Below are 21,948 nucleotides of genomic sequence, written 5' to 3' on the forward strand. Positions count from 1 at the left end.
TTCAGGCCAGTAAAGTCTTATATTTGTAAAAATTCAGCTACAGTGTGGTTACTGAGCCCAGGTTTTCAGAGGGCACTTGTATAACCTTCACTGAAATCCCTGTGGGATTCCATTTGGGCAAAACTGAAAAATTGAACTTAACCATCAAATGGCATGCAAGCTGTGACAGGAAAGGGAAATGTGGCAATATTTACCATATTTAATTTGCTGCCCCTAGCAGGTTCAGTTTTTTTTGTTTGTTCTTTATTAAATACAAAGGGGTATTTGTCCTCTAAACATTTATGGAAAAGCAGATGGAATATAAAATAGGCTTTGCCTAGATTTCCTTAAGCTTTTTACAATATAAAGCATTCCATTTAAGAGGAGAGTAAGCTTCCAGAAATTGCAGCTAATCTCTTTTTACAATTAAATATTATAATCATTCTAGCTGGGAAAGCATCCCTTGGAATAATATTTGCTCTAATCTGTAATATTATCTACTTCAGTCAATGAGAAATCAAATGAAGTGTGAACTCCCTTTGGTAATTTTTGTAATTGTAAACCTTCAAACCAAAATGTGTGAAAGGCTAATGAAGGATCAAATATAGGGTTTAAAAATCAAAGGTAATGTATTTAATAATAAAGATTATTTATGTTTTTTCTTAAAAGGTGGTCTCTCACTGATTTAACTTTATTTCACCATCTTGAAGCTATTTTAGAGGCATCTAAAATGTCAGAAAACCTCAATCAATAGGATTCTAAACAGCAGATTGGTACTAAGGTGTGTGCACAGCTAAGAAAGTGTGAACTTTTTCATTTTATTTCTGTTTTTCTCTACTTTTCTGCAGAATAACAGTTTCTGCTATGTGCTTCATGGATTTCAGCAGGTTTCCTCTGGACACACAGAACTGTTCTTTGGAATTGGAAAGCTGTAAGTTTAATTCCTAATGATTCTTCACATGTGCATCCTTACCAGCACTCCCTCTTGTGCATTATGCCTCTTTCACTTGCTTTGAGGTGTCACCTGAACCCTTCAGCATGTACATACTGAACTGTAAGCAATTTGAGATTTTTCAGTGAGCTTTGGGAAATTGGAAAAACCCTGATGCACCCTGCTTTATTCCCACTGGGTATTTATTCCATGGCCTAAATCTAAAAATCTCTCAAAAATCATGAGGGGTTTTTCTCTGAGAAAAAAGATGTACAGATTAAAAGTAAAATAAAATGTCAGAATTTGACTTGTTGGAAAAATGAAGATGGGTGCTTGTGTTAGTGTGAAACATCTGCTTTTTCACCCCTGCCTCAGCTGGAAGCTGCTGGCAGGGCACAGGGCTGGGCTGCAAGATGGAACATGATCCTGGCAAAATTTTTCCATGCCAGCTGACAAATTGGTGTGAAAAAAGGTCTCTTTGGGGTTTTTCCAGATTGCTTGAGTGGCCTCCTGTCCCTAAGAGAGGGAAGAGGCAGTGATTCACTTCAGGAAGTTTATAACCTCACTTTCTGCTCTCTCACAGATGCATACAATGAGGATGATCTGATGTTGTACTGGAAACATGGCAACAAGTCCCTGAGCACAGATGAGCACATCTCCCTCTCCCAGTTCTTCATTGAGGAGTTCAGTGCTTCCAGTGGACTTGCTTTTTACAGCAGCACTGGTACAGTAAGCCCCTCTCCTCAGGAGAGAGCAGCACAGGATAAATTCATGCAGAATGTCCTTCACATTCAAATTCTTTGCTAGTAAATGGCAGTGGCTGCTGAGACATCAGTTCAAATGAGGTCTTGTCAGTCTGGGGCCTTGGTTCTCTTTGCATTACCAATATAAAACTTTATGTTAGGGAAAAAAGGCCGTAATAATACTTGTAAAATTCATATCTGGCATTAAGAACCTAAAAAAAAAAAAACCACAACCAAAATTGTGCTGTTCTGAGCTCTTGCAAAATCATGGTGCCTCTCTGAAAGCCACTGGAATATTGAATTTACAGGAATCTTTATGTCCTGGCTATACAGAAAAGCTTGAAAATGGAATTCCTAAAAGGTCAGGTGCTAGAAAGCAAACAAGAGGAATTCCAGTGTTTTCTTGGCTGAAATATCCTGACTTTTGGAGCTGTGTAACATCACTAAAAGTCTGCTAACTTGATTTTCATATGAGATTATTACCTGTTCAGGTCTAATTCATGATTTGCTTAATTTTCCTTGTTTATACATAAAGTTGCAGGAAAAAAAATTACTTTATGTCAGTGCAACATACTTTAAATTCAGGTTGATCTGCCCCAGACAGGTTTTATTTCTGCCTGTTGATCTTGCTCTATACTTTCTGGCAAACTGCACAAAGCTTTAGGGGTTCATGGTTTGATTTCATGCAGGTTGAGGATTTGTTTTCCTTGTGTTTTACATGAAATTATAAATTTTGAAACACTTCTCTATGTAAGTAGTCTAACCATAGGTTTTTAACCAAAGAAAACAGCACTCTTGCTATTGTACTTTACAGTCTGAGTCAATTCATTTCATTTTGGTTAATGCCCTTTATATCAAAACAGATGAATAAAAGAGAAATTACTCCATTTAATACGATGAAGTGCACAAGTCTTTGGAAAAAAAGCCTTTAAAGAAAGCAGCAGATATATTTATTTAGTGCATTTTATTTACAGGTCATTTTCTTTTTGTTTTCAAATGAGGGCCATCCAAAATTGTGGTGGCTGCTACTGAATGCAGAAATTCCAGTTTAAATTACCATGCACCTTAGCAGTGAGGAATTCACAGCTTGATAAGGTTCTTCACCCTTATCTCCTGCTCCTGTGTGAGCCAAGAACAGAGCTCCATCTTTCAAGGGCCACTGGCATGTGGATACCCTGCTATGGTAACTCTGCCTTGCTGAGAGCTGCATCCAATTTGTCCTTGTTGCCAGAAGGAGACTGGAATATTTTCCACCAGACTGGGTCCCAGGAGCTCAGCTGGCTTCTTTCTGCCTTGCTATTCTCATCCAAAACCACTCAAGGCAAGCAAAGAGAGCCTTGAGCACAGCAGGGCACCCTCACAAGGGCCCTGCACCCAGGGCTTTGCATCTTGGACTTTGCAGAGTGTAACTTTACACTTAACATGCAGAGATTCTGTTGGTGAGCTTATTCAGCAGCATAAAGGTGAAAGCAAAGATTTTTTTAAGTCCCAGGGACCACTGGGATAATACTTGTAGCATATCTGGTAATCAGAATTTAGACTTACACTTGGCTTTGGCTTTGAGGTTTTGTTTTGTTCAGGAGGTTCCACTTTGTCTTGTTTTTTTTGTTTCTTGTTGGAAGCAAATTTACCCTCCAAGTAAATGACAGTGGAGAACAATCAGCAGCACTCTAATGAGAGTCATCATTCCCACAAAGCAGCTTTCTGCATTTCAGGTTCTGCATCTCCTGTCCTGTGAATCTCAGTGAACAGCACCTGTGGTGTTTAGGCTTTTGGAGTTCCCAGGCCTCCAGAGGAGCAGCAATTTAAATCCATTTTAGAGACAATAATCTTTAAAGCAAAAAACCTTCTCCACAAAGCTGAAAACACAATAGAACATTTAATATTATTTTGATATGTTCTTCTCTATAGAGTCACTCTTTGTGATGGCAGGAGTGCTCCAGCACAGGCTCACAGATGCCTCTGTCGGTCCTGGACAGGCAGATGCTGTGCAGGCACCCACTTCTGCCTTTTTCCCTCCCTGAAACCTGGCAGGAGGTGCAGCAGGGATGCAGCGCTGCTCAGGCTGAGCACTCCCTAAATTCACTAGATGGCACCCTGTCCTCTCAAGTGAGTGCTGGGCCGGCAGGCAGCTCCCACCAAAAACACCCAAAAAACCAGGAAGGAAGGGCTGCTTCTTGTCAGGTAAATCAGGGAAGGCAGGGTGTTGGCATCACTGCACAATTGTATCCTGTCTGTATTCTCCTGGCAGGTTCATTTCAAGTCCATTCGATTTTTTTCAATTTCCCAGCCTCAGTTATAACAGAGTGTTTTAGACATGCTCCCATAAATGAGGGAGGATGGACAGTTTGTAAAGCACTGTGTAATACTAAGGTGCTGGCAAGGTTTCTGAGGCATTTACTGCTCCTGCCAGAAGGAGGGGCCAGCAAACAGAGCTCACAAATAACACAGCTCTCCTCTCTTCTCCCCAACCTGTTCCTCTCCTTTTTTTCCCCAATAGGTTGGTACAACAGACTGTTTATCAACTTTGCACTCCGCAGACACATTTTCTTTTTTGTGCTGCAATCCTATTTCCCAGCCATGCTGATGGTGATGCTGTCTTGGGTTTCCTTTTGGATTGACAGAAGAGCTGTTCCTGCCAGGGTGTCATTAGGTAAATCTTTGCTGTATATTCTTTGGGAGGTATAGAATTGAGGGGGGAGGGTTTGGAGTTTCCTTAGCTTATTTACACAGTACATGAGCAAAAATATCAGATAATTGCCTGAACAACACTGTTATTACCTCTGTTGTCAGTCTCTGCATTTGGAAAGGGGATGTTTGTTCAGACTGGCTTTGCTATTTTTGGAAACAGCTCACACAAAAGCAAAAAGGGATGATTCTGCAGATTTCCTGATATAATTTTACTTAATTACAAAACCTGGGCTTTCCTTCCCTCTTCCCAGCAAAGTAACAGGTAGGAACAGGCAGTCAGATCCCTCCCCAAATCCATGGATCATTAGGTGTAGCCCAGTCTGTGGAAAAGCTCTGCAGCTCTTCTTTTTCTCAAGAAACATTCACTGTCTGCCTACCAACTTGGAAACAGCTGCCTGTGTGGCAAAGCCTTTCATTGTGGGGCACCTTAGAAATGTTTGCTTTGGTGTCTTAGCTGTGCAAGACACACAATCTTTGTGGAAGCCAAAAAGTTCTGAACTCCTCAGCTCAGGAGAAGAGGAGCTATTATGGTTTTTTATCGAAGTTTATTTTTTTCTCACTGGTGTATCATTGGATGCCACTTCAAGGCTGTCTTTGTTGTGAATATAATATTGATGGCCCTGGAGTGAGTAGATATTTTCAAAAATTAGGATCTCTGAAGATCTGATGGAAATTTGTTAAGATATCTAATGCAACCACAATGCACCTGAGTCCTGCAGCTGTCAGGTTAAAATAAAGAAGCTCCTGTTCTTTCTTCTCACTGATGCTGGTCCCAGAAGCCATTTTTCTCTGTAACTATATCAAAAAGATATAGGTTTTTTCCTAGAAAAAATAGGACTGTAGCCACTCAGATCCCTTTCTATTGGCACAGTCTAAAGCTATTAATACATGAGATATACATCTCTTTGTTAATCTGTAAACAAATTATGGTACCTCCTACCTACTTTTATTCATGCATCTATGAATTCCTTTTATTTAGAAGAAATTTAACTTCATCTTTACAAATAACCTTTTAATTCTCAGTAGGCAGTTTTTAATGTTGTCAAGATGGTTTTTCTGATCATGTTTTTTATGTATGGATTTCTGCAGAAGGTTATGCATCAGGAGTTCCATGAATAAAGCACATTTCATTAGCATAATCATACATAATTTATAGGAAACCTTAACAACAAAGTTTAATAAGCCTAGCTCCTTGGCCAAGAGTATATGTACATTAAATAAATTGATTTCCTCTTATATGGTGTATTTCAAGCTCCATCCCTCCATCCTTCAAACTAAAAAAGCTGCAGAGAGGTAGGGGGAGAGTTCTTGTATGTTCCAGTGGACTTGAACTGGGGTAGAACTGGACAAGGGCTGCAGAGACTCAGCTGACAGTGCTGTCTCACAGAGTTACATTGATTTCTTTAAAAGCAGAGCCTGAGTTACATGTTGGATTTTTTTCCTGAGCTGGAGCAAACCAAAATGAGGTGAACAGCTGATGTAAGAGCAGAGATTGAAAAGATGAGGGTGAAATTTTGCTCACACTGAGGCAAACAATTTTTTCTTAGTTTCAGTGGCTGTAGCATTTTTATGCTAGATTGCTTTTAGAGAGCTGTGGAGTTATATCTGTTCTCAAGAAGTAGAATTTGAGAAAGGCTTGGGAGGGAAAATGATTCTTTAGTGATTTTCCTGGACAAGAAAATACGCAGCGGCAGCCCTGGCTCTGGGAAGTGAAGAATGGCCACAGCTTTCCCCTGTGTGTGGCAGTGCCCAAAGCTGCCACAGAAAGCTGTTCCTTGTGCAGCCCAGTGACCACTGTGAGCAGAGAGAGGATTCAGTGCTCTCAGCATTGTGTGTGATGGGTCCTTCATGGTTCACTCCACTTGCCAGAGCCTGTGGGAGGGAGCTAAAGGGGGTGTCAGTCACACTCCTTCACACAGCTCTGCAGTGGGGATGGGCTAAACAGAGCCTGTGCCAGAGCTGTGCTCACCTCTCTCTTCTCTCTGGCAGGTATAACTACAGTGCTGACAATGTCCACCATCATGACAGGAGTAAGTGCCTCAATGCCTCAAGTGTCTTACATAAAGGCTGTGGATGTGTATTTATGGATCAGCTTCCTTTTTGTCTTCCTGTCAGTCATCGAGTACGCAGCGGTGAACTATCTCACCACCATTGAAGAGAGAAAACAGCTCAAAAAAAGGGGCAAGGTACAACCCTCTGTGTTTTGTTGCCTTCTGAAAGCATCATGCAAGCCACAGAGTAATCCTAATACACCCCTGTGATAACAGAACAGTAACAATCTCTGTCTCCACTCTGTATCTCACTTTTTTTTTCACTTGGGTGAAGGGACACAGTGTCCTCCTCTCTGAGATCCTGAAAGGTCTGTGATTTCTCTCCTTTCCCTTGTGGCAGAGGTTAGGGATATTTTTTGCCCCCTTTTTTCCCCCTCAGAGGAATATAACCTTCCTTCTATTTTCAAATACCTATCAATCAAGGTATTTCTCCTGTCTCTGAAATAGACCTCAGCATGCCCTCGTATGATATTCCTCCCTGTTTCCTGTTTTTTTTTTTGTGTCCTAAGACCAGATGAATGACAAGGTAATTTTAGAAAAGTGTACCTGAAGCAGAAATAGCCACAAGTTAAACATCTGCTTTCTGTGAAGCTCTCACTTATAAAACCTTTGCTTGAAGAATATCCCCTCTGTAAACTCATTTGCTGGAATATCATGAGGGGAGGAGCCCAGAAAGAATGCATACGTTGCTCACATGATTGAATAATCCCATCAAAAACCTACTCCCAGCAATGTTTGAAGTAATTTCTCACAAGACCTACAGGAGAGAGTTAGGTTGCTCTATTTCAGGAGCTGAGGCACGAACTGGCAGCCAGCAGCTGGCAGTGATCAGGCAGACAAGTGTGGTTTATGACATTTGATGACATTTCCTTGCTCATGTCCAGCTCAGGGGGACAGGCCCCACAGACAGACATACTGTGGGACAGCCCTGTTCTCCACATGCTCAGCACTGAGGGGAAAGCTTTCTTTATCTTCTGGTTTATTCATTTCTGCTTTGCCACCATGGTTCCTGCTAGTAACTCTCCCTTGTTTCCAGGCCTCAGGGATGTACAGCATGGACGCCGTGCAAGCCATGGCTTTCGACGGCTGCTACCACGACGCAGATGAGGACCTGGACCTGAGCCCCTTCCCAGAGCCCTGTGAGGAGAATGAGACCAGGGCCAGTCAAACCAACATCTCCAATGCTGACACACCTCGCCTGAAGAGGAAGAGATCTCTGAAGGGCAACGTGGGCAGGATTATTTTGCAGAACAATCATGTTATTGACACCTATTCCAGGATTATATTTCCCAGTGTATATATTGTGTTCAACTTTTTTTACTGGGGTTTGTACATATGAACAAAAATGCTTATAAGCTAGGCTTTATTTTGTGTATGAGGGTTGCATCATACTTCAAAAATAATGCAACAGCAGTAGAGGAAAAGGTTCCAATTTTCCAAAAGAGACTTTTACATCAAACCTGGTTTGATCAGCAGCAAAACTCTTCATGAAAAACTCCTGCATGTCTGGGCTCTTTTCCAGCTGGACTACACAGAGCTTCACTGGGGTGATCCCGTGCACAGGCTCCACTGCAGTAGCACAGGAGCTGTGTGCTCACTAAGGGAGCCCTTTGTCACCCCCTGAACAGACAGCAGCTCCCCCCTGAGCTATTGCCCTGTCTGTGTCTGCACTCCAGCCCTTCCTCTCAAATCAGCCTCTCTGTTCCTCATCTGTGCTCCATTTTGGTCAGCAGTCAGCACCAACAGCTTTGGGACAGCTTGGGACAGCTCCTGTCCATGTCTCCTTCCTGCATTCCAATTTTCCTGGGCAACCCCTGTGCACCTTAGCAGCCTCTGCCCTCGGATGGGAACCAGGGGGAAATGATGGCTTAGCAGTGCAGGAAGCCAGGCTGATGGGGCTTTGTAGATTGTGCATCAGCAACACTTGAAGAAAACCCTTCACCCTTGTCAGCTGTCCATGACTCACCATGGGACCTCTGTTTTGAAGAATCTGGCTCAGCAGTCCTTGGAATAACAAAGGTATTTATGGACCCTGTGCACTTGCAGCCACTTCCCAGGTGGATGAGCAGCATCCCCAGCACGAGCTGTGTCCTTCATGAGTCACCCACCTCTGCCTCACCTCTACCTGCTGTAATCCCCTGCTTCCTGCAGAACCTTTGGCTTAGAAACACAGGCTTTGAGACAGAGATTTTGGACCATTTTCTCAAGAGAACAAACCAACCACGCCTTTAGTTCTTCTGCTTTCTGTTGCACGTGAAATTCGGGTTTTGCCTCCCTCCCTCTCACTCTGGCATTTGAGATTGAATGTTCCAGTGAGGAGAAGCTGCATCTGCCCCTTGCAGCAGTGATGCCCAGCATAATTCCAGGAAATAAAAGGAAACAGCTGTGCCAAAACAGAGACACATACAGGAAACCTGTCAGTCTCAGATGAATCCTGCATGGAAATATCCTTAGGTTCAGGCTAAGGAGGCTGAATTAAGGATATTCAGGGATAAACACAAAGTTTTCACAGCTCCAGAAAATAATCAAGATTATTTTATCAAGATAATGTAACTTTCCCAAATAAGGAGCATTTTCCACTAAATTCCTTGGGTTTGTCTGTCATTTAATGAGCTGAGTTTATATTTACAAAGTCAGATCAAAATTATCATTTTGAAGTTCAAAATGATCATTTGGTGACAAAAACTGTGACAAGGTAAATTCTTGGTCAAGTTTATTGGTCAAGGAAGTGGGAATAAATTTGGAAGTCTAAACCACTCTCTAATTTCTTTATTTATGTTCTTTTATTTACTTACTTTTTTTTTCTTGTTCAATTTACTTATTTTCTTGCTCCCATCTTGTTTGCTCAGAGCATGGTGACGTCTCTTAACTTTTTCAAAGAGCTGCATTTGTCAGGCTCCCAGTTCCAAGCTGGAGAAGTGGTGACACGGTGCCTGCTGAGTGACTGAAACCTCACTCAGTGAGTGGGACAGATTGCTGCCAAAAAAATGTATCAGAGCTGAGCCAGCTTTGATACTTTTCCAGGAAATCCTGTCATGGAAAGCAGAGCCATATCAGGAATGACAATGCTGGGAATGCAAAGCCAAAGGACACACAGGCTTTGGCAACAGTGAGAGCACAGCAGAGCTCCAGCTGAGCAGATGTATAGTGTAGCTGTGTATAAAAATGCACCATCACAGCCTTGCTGCTGCACTGCCTGTGTGAGGCATCCTCACAGATGTTCCACATTGCCTCAGAAGATCCCATCTAGTTGCTCCAGATGTGTGTCTTCTAAACTTTTCACATGAACTAATATAACATCATTGTTTTCACATATTTATCTGCCCTACAAGAAGAAGTATTTGTTGTGTAGCCAACAGTGAAGCCTGAGCCTCCAATGGAGAAAAGAGTCCAAATCAGTTCCCTTTTCTAAATTCCTTGCAGGATTTGCAGCAGCAGAAGCCGTGCAGCACAGCCCAAGCCCTGGGTAGGCTGCAGCAACCTGGTCCTCACATGGGGGTGTGGGGGAAAGGAGATTCCTGCCTGCTTTTACCTTCCAGGCACATCTGTACAGGCACAGAGAGCTGCAGGGCTTGCTTCAGGTGGAGAAAGCTGTTTTTCCTTTCAGCTGTGAATGAAACCAGTGGCCAGGGGTTCTCCCCACCCAGAGTACTAGGCAGGGACACCTTTCATTAAACCAGGATGCTCAGACCTGTCCCTGAACACTTCCAGGGATGGGATATCCACAGCTCCTCTGGACAACCTGGGCCAGGGCCTCGCCAGCCTCACAGTAAAGAATTTTTTTTCTAATATCCAATCTAATCCCCCTCTCTTTAAGTTTGAAGCCATTCCCCCTTGTCCTGTTCTTGTAAATGATGATGACATTTAACTGCACACTTTTACAGCAAAGCTTATAATATATATTATATTAATAATAGGGATGATATCAGGATAAATAATGCTTAAAAAATTCTATTGCTTGTATAAATAGTAAAAGGTAACAAACAATATTTCAACAAACTATTTCTTGTCTAGAGGGTGCTAGAGGGCTGGCTAAGCTCCCATGACCCTGTGAGGTGTGTGTTAACTTCCTGACAGGTATGGAAATAAATACTTTCAATTTGTCTCTGCAGACCAGCGTGGAAGTCTTTAAAAAGGTATTGACGAGTATTTCCCATTCCTGCTGGTGCTGCAGCCAGTCCCATGCGTGGGTTTAATATCCCACAACATTTACTGTGAGTTAAAGCACCACAGGCACGATGTAAATACACATTGGTGAGTGTTCATCCCGATGGCACTCAGGCAGTTATGCTGAGGGAACTTTGTGGAATTCTGGAGCAGAAATAACAGCTTGTCACCATTTCTGTCACCAGCTGAGGTGCAGGATGTGGCCTCACTGTTTTTAAACATCTGCAGCTACACCCATCTGTAATAACAAAACATCCTGGTGGGTGTTAGTGTAGGTGATGCAAACTTTTAAGTCCGGACAACTTCATTCTTAAAGGTTTTATAGTTCTTCAAACTATCAGTACACAAGAATAAAGCTTTAGCAAAGCCTACCTAACACCTTTTCCCGATGTCATTAGCCAATGTAAACTAAACCATTAACAGGCCTCTTTGGTAAAGGTAATTAACAACACTTATGGAAATTTTCATGTGCTCGGTAAGGATTCTGAAGATTTCTTTGAGGGAGCTTCAGAGGGACTCTGGAATTTTGGTCCAGGAAAAGATTGCACAGCTAAAGCCCAGACACTGTTGTGTGTACGAAACAAAACTTAATCCTATGAAAAACTCCAGCACAGACAGCGCGGCGTTCCCGTTGGAATACACCCAGGAATGACACTGGAGCTGCATTTCCTCCCGGCCGCCCGGAAGCGCCTCCTCCCGTGACACCCAGCGCGGCAGCGGCACATCCTGCCCGGGGTGGGGGGACAGCCCGGCCCCATCCCGGTCCGACCCGATCCGATCCGAGCCATCCCCTCCCTCCCGCCCGCAGGGTGAGTGCGGGGCTGCGGCAAGGGCAGGGCAAGGAAGGGGAGGGATGGCGGCGGGGCTGCGTGTGTCCGGAGCCACCGCGTGTGCCTGGAGCCGCCGTGCCCGCCTCTGTTCCCGCTGCTTCCCACGGAACGAGCCCCTTCTGCTGCTCGGATCCTGCCCCAGCCCTGCCGAGAGGGACCCGGCGGTGTGGGGAGGTGAAGAGCGGGCCCGCAGCCGGCCATGCGGAGCCTGCCCCGCATCGTGTCCCGGGCTGCGCCCAAAGCAGCGTGGCCTGAGGGAGGGAAGGAGGGAGGGGATCCTGCCCCGTGAGATCCAGCCGGAGGCTGCACCCAGCTCCGGGGTCCCCAGCACCGGGAGCTGTTGGAGACGATCCAGAGGGTGCCAGCAAAATGATCGGAGAGCTGCAGCTCCTCTGCTGTGAACACAGGCTGGGCTGGTTCAGCATGGAGAAGGCTCTCCAGGGATAGTTTTGCAGCCTTTCAGTACTTCAATGCTGTAAGAGAGACAGGGAAAGGACTTTTTACCAGGGTCTGCAGCAGCAGGACAGGAGGGAATGGTTTTACATTGTGAGGGGGTAGGTTTTGATTAGATATAAGGAAGGATTTTTTCTGGTGAGGGTAGTGAGGCCCTGACACTTGTCCAGAGAAGCTGTGGCTGCCCCATCCCTGGAAGTGTTCAATGTTAGGTTGAATAAGGCTTTGACCAAACAGATCGAGTGGGAGATGTCCCTGCCCATGGCAGGGGTTTGTGCCAGTTGATCTCTTCCAGCCCAAACCAATCCTGGGTTTGCAGTTGTAATAAATAACAAAGCATTACAGAGAAGCACATGGTGTAAATGAAGCAGAGTTCTGTGAACAGTACCTATATGAATTTAACTTCATTGGATCAATCTGAGCAAGCTGAGAGGTTAAAATTATGACTTTAGGTCTGGAATTCAAACCCATCAATTCAGGGTTGGTTGCATTTGTGTTCCTGACATTTGGGGAGCACCAGTTTTAGATCCTGGTGCCAGCAGCATCTTCAGATCTTGCTACCAACCAAGGACTAATTTTCAGTCTTTAATTTTTTTAAGCATTTCTTTACCTCATGTAGAACAATGGCTTTCTGCACTGGGAATGTCCATCCTGCTGGGAAGGTGGTGATGTGAATTCCCTCCTGCAGCACTGAGGAGAGCACAGGGACAGGCTGCTCCAGGAGCTGCTGATGGAGCATAGCCCAGGAGCTGGGGGATCTGCAGGGTGTCCTGCTGCACGGGAGAACTTCCTGCTGCTTGGAAATACCACCCACAGCTGGAGTTAGGGTTTCAGGATAAGGCAAAAGCATCTCAGTACATTGATAGCACTTGCTTTTGGGAGGAAAGGTGCCATTGTTACTTGGCAGTGAAAGCATCAGCATGTTCTCACTCCTGGCTTGGCTTCTCAGACTCGCCCAGATGTGCCCAGAGTCACTTTGGCTTTGGCTGCCAGGCTCTGCTGCTCCAGGGGTGGGGCTGGCTCATCCTCAGGATGCTTAGCTCAGCTCCCCAGGCTGCTGCTGCTGCTCTGGGGAGGAAATGCTGGAGCAGACTCCAGGCAAGTCTGTGTGCACATGGTTCAGACCTGCTGCTAACTCAGTTTGTGCCTTAACTTTCCTGAGAACTTGGCAGCTAAACCATTTGTGAATTGACTTTTTTATTATTGCATAATTCTACACAACATACTGTGGAAAAACAAAGTAAATGACTTAAAGCTTTAAAATTAAATATCTGTACTTATATGAAAGAATTATTTTTATTCTGCATAAACCACAAAGTTTGACAGCTTGGCAGAAATCAAAGCAGAATCTTGGCATTTTGGTTTTTAAGTGGTACATTTTACAAGTTTTAAGCTTGTAGATTTAGTAATTACATAGCATCAACAGAAAGGCTAAATATTCCCGCTTTTGTAAACTGCTACTGTTGAAGGAAGTGTAATAAAATACAAGTTTCTGATCCTGCCCCCTCTCTCCACCTTGCTCTGCATATTGCCACTCAATCTCTTAAAGCTGAGTTGATTTTTATTTTTTGAATAATTTGCAACTCTTGCTACATGTCCCCTTGCCCACAGGTTCTTTGTGTGGGTGGGTTCCTGCTCTGGTAATGATCCACTGGGTTCCATCACATGTTCTTTAGTACAAACCCAGCTGTGGGGTGTGAGCTCCCAGCAGAGCCCTTTGGAGTGTGCTGGGATTTGGGAGAGGGCTGGGAGCAGTTAGTGAGCTCCTGAACTGGGATATCCCCCTGGATGGGGCAAGGGCTGCTGCCCTGGGCCTGTGACCTCTTGAGGTTGTGTTTTGCTGATTGTCCTGGGTTTCTCTCCCCTTGGACAGGAAGATGCCCAAGAAGGGAGGGAAGATTGCAGACGTGGCAAAGCAAACACAGGCTCAGTGCAAAAAGCCCAGGTTGGACACAGCTGCTTCTCCATCAGTCCTGAGTTTTGAGAGCCCAGAGAGCCTCTTCAGGAGCCTGATCTCTCCCATTGAGGAAGAGGAGTTTTTCAGGGACTACTGGGAGCAGAAGCCACTGCTTGTTCAGAGGAATGATGTGCTGGTGGCTGCTTACTACCAGTCCCTGTTCCAGCTGTGCCAGCTGCAGGAGCTGTGCAGCCAGGGCCTGCACTACGGGCGAGACGTCAATGTCTGCAGGTGTGTCAGTGGGAAAAAGAAGGTTTTGAATAAAGAAGGCCGAGTGAATTACATGCAGCTCAAGAAGGATTTTGAGCAGAAGAAGGCAACAATACAGTTTCATCAACCTCAGAGATTTAAGGTGGGATTGTTTCATTGTAATTAATGCTGGCTTTATAGTGCGGTGTGGCTTTTGCTGAGTGGCACTAGACATGGCTTCATATCTGCCCCAGGGGAGGTTGGCATTGGTGACCTGCTGGAATCTTTACATGAACTGTATTGAAACACAGTTTATATTTCTGCACTGCCATCATGTTTCAGTGCTCTGCAGTAACAAAGTCTGATTCATGCTATAATGATTCTCTGTAATATTAAGTGTGCTTTTTAAATGCATATATGATAATTAGGCATTTGTGCTTAAATTATCTCTTCTTCCCCACTTTTTCTTGTGCAAACAGGGGTTTTGTACCACTTCCCCTTAATCAAGGATGAGGTGTGAAACCATGTCAGGTATTTCCAGGACACTGCACCATTCCTGCCAGTGGATTAGCATTGAATTGCACCATGGAAGTGACCACCCCATTTTAGCTGTGTGTCCTCAGTCTTTGTGCATGGGAGGAGACAGTGGTGCTGCACTGTTGTAAAGGACTTGGATACTTGTAGGTGCTTTGATTTAGGCAGTCCTTCTTTGTCCCAAGGTGTCAGCACAATCTAAGGCCCAAACAAGGACCCAAATACCCAGCTGAGTCCCACTGTGGTGTCACTGACTGATCTCAGTTGTTGGCATCTCCTGATGCTTCCCTGTCACATGTTGGGTATGAATGAGTAAAGCTTGTGCTTGAGCACAAACAGTTGGAGTCACTTGTAAAATGTGTGTAACCTTTGTGTTATTCTCTGTTTGATGAGATGAGGGTGGTTTAGTCTGTTTAGCCTCATTTTTGCCTCGTTTTGCAGCCTGAAGTTGGTACAGGGAAGAGAGCAAACATCAGTGTTCTGTTGAGGCACCAGAGTTTTTGGCTTACCCATTACTTTCATGGCAGATCTCCTTTGCTAGTGCAGTGCTTGCCTTGAGGAGAAGCTGCTTCCCAGCTGTGTGTTGCTGTGGGGATGTCACCATTCTTCCCCTGGTGGCAGCCAGGCTTGGCTGAGCTCTTCAGTACTAACAGCATCTTTTTGTTTTTTGTTTTGTTTTTTTTTTTTTTTTTTAATAGGAGGAGCTGTGGAAGATTCAGGAGAAGCTGGAGTGTTACTTTGGGTCTCTGGTGGGCTCCAATGTTTACATCACTCCCCAGGGGTCTCAGGGCCTTCCCCCTCACTATGATGATGTCGAGGTAGGACAGCACCCCCTTGTCTGTGGGACCCTTTGTGGGCTCCTGTGTGTGTTTCCACCTCTGCCCCTCAATAAACATTCCAGAAAGAGTTCTGGTTTTCCACTGAAAACTTGTAAATAACTACAAGTGTTTCCTGATATGTTTTTGTACTAATAGTAATGGCTAAGTTTAAGTGACTGGAGAGGAACAGGGGTTTTAAAATTCAGGATAAAACAGATCACACTTCACAACTATTCTCTCTGTTGTCTCTAAATAGAGTACAAGAATTTAGTTCAAGTGTAAATTTGTGCATTTAGATATCTACAAGGTGATGTGAAAGGAATTGTATTTGCTGTGCTGTGGAGTAGCTGAGGACAGGGAAGGGAAAATCTGTATTTGTCAGAAAAGCAACGTCTGCCAGTATCTCTGTCTCTGGTGCTGGCTTGGTTCCTCAGAGGATAAATTAAATACCTGGTGAGCTGGATGTGTGAGGGGCAGCAGGGCTTCCTTAGGCCCCCAAAAGTTTGGATTGATGGTCTTTTGCAGGTGTTCATCCTCCAGCTGGAAGGAGAGAAGCACTGGAGGCTCTACAAACCAACGGTGCCTTTGGCTCGGGAGTACAACGTTGAGCCAGAGGACAGGATTGGGAGTCCCACACATGAATTCACATTAAAGGTATTGTAATCTAACTGCTTCAGGTGGGCTGGGATGTGGTAGCAAGAAAAGTAATCATGCTTGGTAGGCTCTTAGAAGTAGCTGATGTGACCAAGTTTAAGGACCATAAGGTTAAAATGGAATCAGATTTCATCACTGTTGCTTTATGACCCTTCTCTTTGTGCTGGTGTTTATAGGACAAGCCATGAGTAAACTGATTTTTCCTTTGTGGAGGCAATTTCTTGTGCTTTGCACTTCTTTCTTGTCTCAACTTCCCCAATCTCTACTGTTCTCTGTGGAGATATTTAATTTACATAGGTGAGAAGATAGGGGAGGAGAAAGGTTCTATTTGGTTTTTAAGTGTTTTAACTAAAATTTTCAGACTATTTGACTTTTTTTGTGAAACACTGACCTTTTCTTTTGGATATGACCTGACCAAATTCCCAGGGCACTGAATTACCAGCAGATGCATCTCAGCTGATTCTTTGTCCCCTCAGCAGGACTGTGCATGTTCTAGCATGCTAAAAGCTCGTGTTTGCAGACAGGTGTAGAGCAAATATTGACAGTAGGTTGGAAAATCTGAGGTGTTGGACTTCAGGCTTAGACTGCTTTATATTATTAAAGTGTACATTGGAGAATTGCTCAGTTTTGTGATTTTTAAGGAATATATATTGTCAGTCTGTCTGCTCAGAGTTATTTTCTGTGGACTACAGTAAGGTTTGTCCAAGTGGCCTAAATGTATCAATTCTCTTTGATTTTCCTGCAGCCAGGTGACTTGCTGTACTTCCCAAGAGGGACTATTCACCAGGCTGACACTCCTCAGGGGATCTCCCATTCAACACACGTGACCATCAGCACCTACCAAAACAAGTAATTCCTCTTTATTTCTTCTTTTGCATGGCTTTCCTCTGCCAGGTGATGTCTGTGAGTAGTACAGACCTGAAGCTGGTATTTCAAAGAAGTGATGTCCTGTTTCTTAAAAAAAATAACCTTGTAATGAGCTCTGCTTGGGTCTTTCCTTTGTTCATCCCATTCAGGCCTTGTGTGGTTTGTTTTCCTGTGGGTACCACAGGGATAGGGCTATGCCAGCTTCCCCCATGGAATATAGGGAGATACTCACTATTACACAGAAGCCCTGCTGTTAGGGACAGAATCTAAGTGTTGAGGTAGCAGTAATTGAAGTTTTGGGGTTTGGGAGAAGGAGGGGAGTGAGACCATTATTGTTTGAAGCAGCCTCTTTGCCAGGTTTTCATGCAGCAAGCTTGATTGCTTTTTAATTGCTGTATTTATTATTTACCAGCTGGAGACTTTAATGTGGAAGATAATGTTACATCTGCAAACTTACTGTTGTCTTTTAAAAAAACCTTCACCAGTGGCTGAAGTTGCTGTTCATTTCATAATCCAGATAAAGAGCCATGAGTTATTCCTTTAATCAGATTTATTTCTGTATTTGATGGTCACCCACACCTCTTCAGACAAATTCTTCCATGCAAATATTCTCTGCTGATCTGTGTTTTTCATTTTCTACCCCATGCATGAGAGTCAGATTTCTTTTGACACGGGTCAGGTCCTTGTCCTTCCAGTGAAACATTATTATCACACAGGGGAAAATGCTGTTATTGCCACCTTATCAGCTCTCAGGTGCTGGGCTTGGAGTTATTTGCCTTAGGAATTGGGAAGGATTTCTGTTAGCTGCAGAACAGGGCAGAAAAGTCTGGGCATATTTTAGGTGAGATGAATCTCTGACCACCAGCTGTGCTGCTGTGGAAGCCCAGGGTGTCAGTGCTGCTGCTCCTTCTTCCTGTGGCACAGCAGGGTTTGTCCAGCTGGATCTGTAGGGATTTATTGGGTGCTGGGAAGGAAAGGATTCAGCTCCTTGTCATGGGATTGCTGGAGATTTGAGGAGTCAGTGCAGTTTCTCCATGGCTGCACCAGCCCAGGGCCAGTCCAGTGCGTGACTTGTCAGGAGCACATTCCCTGGGGATGTCTGCCAGGGCTGAGCAGAGAGCAGCAAAAGCTTCAAAACTGCTCTTCTTGCCAAGGTAAAAAGTGGAATCATCATCCATTAAGGTTATTGGCAGTGAAGTGTAAGAGCTTTCCTCTGGCCCTGCTGTCAGCAAGTGTAGGTAAAAGAAGCAGCAGTCCTGGTGGTTTGATTTGGCTTGTAGATGGAAGTATGATGTGGAAACATTTCCTTGGAAAATTGAAGAGAATTTGAAAATAGCTGTGGAGGTGGCACTTGCAGGTATTTTTAGGCACCAAGACAAAAGGGACATCTCTGTGTAAGCAGATTTTGTCTGGACCAGATCCCAGCAGGCAGAGAGGTGTGCACGTGTGGGATAAGCAGGGCAGTTTGGAAAAGCAGTGAATAGCTGAAGACATTTGGAAATTGGGGGCAAAAGAACCACTAAGAAGTAAAGGTCCTATTCCTTTTATTGGCCAGAGTTCTTTCTTCCCACTGGGTGGCAGACAATGAATCATTTGAGTGGACATGATAAAAAAAATCAGGAGACTTTAATAATTGTTCATTGTATTAACACTAGTTAGGAACAAAAAGTAGGATGTGTGTTTTGTTTCAGTGAACTATTTCAGTAATGTTTTTTCTTCTTCCTGTCCTTCAGCTCTTGGGGAGATTTCTTACTGGATGCAATTCCTGGCCTGGTGTTTGATACAGCAAAAGAGGACGTGGCACTGAGGACAAGCATTCCAAGGCAACTGCTCATGGTTAGTGTGGGTGGGACTCAGGGAATAATGCTGCATCCAGGTGATCTGTCAGGCCAAGCTTCTCAATCTTGAAGTCACTGAAGCTGTGAATTGTTGTGGAACTTCCTTATGGTGGTCCTGTCCTGCTGCTTCAGCTTTGATATATGAACAGCTCATGGGGAATGTGTAAAAGAAACAAAACTTGGTTTGGGACTGAGCAAAGATAAGAGAGAAGTGTCCAGATTTTCACTGCTATAGGCCTGGTGTGTTCAGCTCGAATCCTTTGTGGATGTTCAGCAGGTGAACACAGCTGAGTGCACCAAAAAGCTGAGCAGCCTCCTGAGGAGGCTTGCAGACAGCCTGGAGAGCTGCAGGGAGCTGAGGTCGTCCGACATGAAGAAGGATTTCATCACGCACCGCTTGCCGCCGTGCCTGGGATCTGACTCTGATCCTTTCACTCCAGGTAGAGTTTGAGCTTCCCAAAGCTGATGTGATGCTGGTGCCTGAGTCTGCCTCTTAAAACTTGGAGCATTTCCTGGCAGGCCAAGATCACAGTCTGGGCCCAACTTTGTGTGGTGCTTGGCTCTGTGTGTGTTTGCACACCTCTCTTGGTCAATTCCCAGTGTCTGGTAGGAGAGATGACCTGTTTCCCTTAGATTGAAATAAAGGTTCTCCTAGAATTAAAAAATCTTTCTCATTTCTCTTTCCAACACAAGTTTGAGAACTTGTGGCCGTGGAAACACAGGTTAACCACAAAATCTTGCTATGATAGAATGGGTAGTGCACAGGGGGCTCAATTTGTATCATGTCTGGTTTTCTTCCTTTTCTAAGGGAGAATTTATTGTTTTTAGGTGGGAAATTGCCAAAAATAGATAGCAAAATCAGGCTGCAGTTTAGAGACCATGCTATCATCACTGTGGAACCAGATCAAGAGAATGCTGTAAGTATGAGGAGCCCCCCTTGTATGCCTGGGGTGGGGAGTGGGGGGCATTGAATTGTTGCTCTGTTGTGCTAAAAGGGTTGTGCAGTTCTGGATCCTGCATCCCTTTATTGCTGTTAGGAGATCCTGGGGCTGTTTGCTGAGCACATTCCAGCCTTCTGGAGGGAGGCACAGGATTATATAGTCTGTGATTCTCAATCACGTGGGCTAGGTCATTACAGCAGCTCAAATGGCCTCTATAGCTCTGGATAATAGATTAAAAAAATTGTATTTTAAAACATGAAGAAGTTATAAAATTAGGGTTCCTGAAGAGAGGGAATTGTCTTGGTTACATTTAGTCTTCACTACTGAGTTATGTCTGTACCTAGAGGGTGACAGTGGCACTTATTAAATGTTCCACGACATAGATACTGGCATTTTGCATCATTCTGTGTTTACTCTGCTGCTTAACTGTGAGGGTTTATTAGTATGAAATTATAGAAGTGGTTTTTTGTCATCTTAATTTAAAAAAATTGGGGAGGGGGAACACACACAGGATGAGTTATCTTGTAAAAGTTTTTTGGGTTTTTTTGTGCTTGCTTTTTTTGTTTGTTTTCTTTATGAGTGGAGTGTGTCCCTTCAAGAAAAACCTACCAGAACTTTTTCATTTTTCTCCTCCATTTTATTTATGTTCACATTGCTGTGAGACTGTGTAGAGTTTGGAAACTTTTTTTCCAATTTTATTGCACAGCCTTGACCAAGGATTGATAATGGCCATGTGATATTTAAGAGACAGATCAGACTAGAGATTTATTGATGCATACCTGTTCATTAAGACTTTTCAGGAGAGGTGCTTTGAATGGCATTTTTTCTACACAGCATCAGTCCATCAGGCAGAAGGTTGTAAAGAAATTTTCAGAGGTGTTTTGGAGAGTCCCTTCTTGCTTTGGGAGGTGGCTCTTGGGTCATTCAGTTGAGAAGGTGACTTGCTTTCCTTGCTGTAGCAGTGGCCTCTGGAATGAAGGAGCTGGCATGGAGTGAGGTGAGTGTGAGGAGCACCTGTGACCATTTTCCTCCTGCTGTCTTTTAGGATGAAATTCGGAGGGACATGGTTTATGTGTATCATTCCTTAAAGAACAGGAGAGAAACTCACATGATGGGGACAGAGGATGACACTGCCAGTGAGGATGGCCTGGCACAGGTTTGTTCCTGTAAACACACCCCAAAATTTATCTTGCCACTGTGGGTTTGGCTGTGTTCTTCAGCACCCAGAGATTTTCAGCCCATTCCCAGAGTACTGGGATGAGCTGAAACTGCAACCCAGGCAGTGAATAGTAGAACTAAGTAATGTGATCTCATGCTTAATTAAACATTTCAGATGCTAATGGGATATCTTGTGCATGCCCTGTGGCCCAGTTAGCAAAGCTGCTGGAGCAACTAAAAGCTTCTCTTACTCGTGTGTCCTTCAGCAGGTCCTGTTGGAGGCTGCTGCAGATGTAGCCCACATTCCATGGGGATCACTGCACCTCATTTCTGTCACGTTAAACCTGTGTCAGCTCCTGTATCCCCTGGAACACCCTGTGTAGGGCTGCTCACTTCAGCCAGGGGCAGGTCAGCACTGGAGTGAAGAACTCACTCTTCTGAAATGTATTTCAGCTCTGCACAACTCTAGCAAAGAGGCAGAGCAGAGCACAGCCTGGCCTTGGCTTGCTGCAAGGCTGTTATTTTCCTTTTGAGGTAAATCTCACTTCTCCTTTAGAGCTGAGGCTGGACACTGGTACCTGGGCTGCACATAGATATCCCAGGACCTTCCTTCCTGCCCTTAAAAAAGAGAAGAGGGTAAATTTAATTTTTTTTTCCTTCTGTGTGGAAACCACAGGAAGATATCACATGTGCCATAAACATCCCTACCTTGTAAAATGTGCTACGGCATGGAAGGGGTACCTCTAAGTAAAATAGCTCTGGATAAAACTCTTCTCTTTTGGGGGCTGCTGCCATGCACAGGAGTGTGCTGTGGGAATTGAGCACATTCCTGCTGCTCCCTCCCTTGGTGTATAACGAAGTCACTGCACTTTGCTGAGGGGTTTTTTGTGTCTCTTTCTCCCCTGCAGACTCACGGGCTGCGGTTCCCTCTGTCACACTTGGAGGCACTGAAGCAGATCTGGAGCAGCAGCACTGTTGCTGTTAAAGAGCTTAACCTTACCTCAGATGCAGAGAAAGAAAACCTTGCCTTGTCACTCTGGACTGAATGTCTGATTGAAGTTCTTTGATGCTTTTGTGAATTAGCTGCTCCTGGCTATTAGGCATCTCTTGAGACCAAGAGATTATTAAATTAGTTTTTTTTAATCCA

General features: G+C 44.3%; 2 protein-coding genes across 9 annotated transcripts in view; both read left to right on the plus strand.

Moving 5' to 3' along the window:
* GABRR3 (gamma-aminobutyric acid type A receptor subunit rho3) overlaps positions 1-9,152 on the plus strand; it is a 32,974-nt gene extending 23,822 nt beyond the window's left edge. For all 8 annotated transcript variants that reach the window (XM_064703698.1, XM_064703673.1, XM_064703662.1 and 5 more), the window contains 5 exons: positions 828-910; positions 1,494-1,634; positions 4,154-4,306; positions 6,334-6,530; positions 7,432-9,152. In XM_064703698.1, coding sequence (XP_064559768.1) covers positions 828-910; positions 1,494-1,634; positions 4,154-4,306; positions 6,334-6,530; positions 7,432-7,734 — 877 coding nt within the window. In that variant the 3' untranslated portion in view covers positions 7,735-9,152. The remainder of the gene's footprint in view (positions 1-827; positions 911-1,493; positions 1,635-4,153; positions 4,307-6,333; positions 6,531-7,431) is intronic.
* Positions 9,153-11,227: 2,075 nt separating this feature from the next.
* RIOX2 (ribosomal oxygenase 2) lies at positions 11,228-21,948 on the plus strand. The gene is made up of 10 exons (XM_064727907.1): positions 11,228-11,371; positions 13,719-14,154; positions 15,224-15,343; positions 15,869-15,997; positions 16,743-16,846; positions 18,598-18,700; positions 18,977-19,142; positions 19,531-19,619; positions 20,689-20,799; positions 21,710-21,948. The coding sequence occupies exons 2-10, from the start codon at positions 13,723-13,725 to the stop codon at positions 21,866-21,868; spliced, it is 1,413 nt and encodes a 470-aa protein (XP_064583977.1). The 5' UTR covers positions 11,228-11,371; positions 13,719-13,722; the 3' UTR covers positions 21,869-21,948.

This window comes from Zonotrichia leucophrys, chromosome 1, assembly GCF_028769735.1.
Source record: "Zonotrichia leucophrys gambelii isolate GWCS_2022_RI chromosome 1, RI_Zleu_2.0, whole genome shotgun sequence".
In the NCBI taxonomy this organism is placed as follows: domain Eukaryota; kingdom Metazoa; phylum Chordata; class Aves; order Passeriformes; family Passerellidae; genus Zonotrichia; species Zonotrichia leucophrys.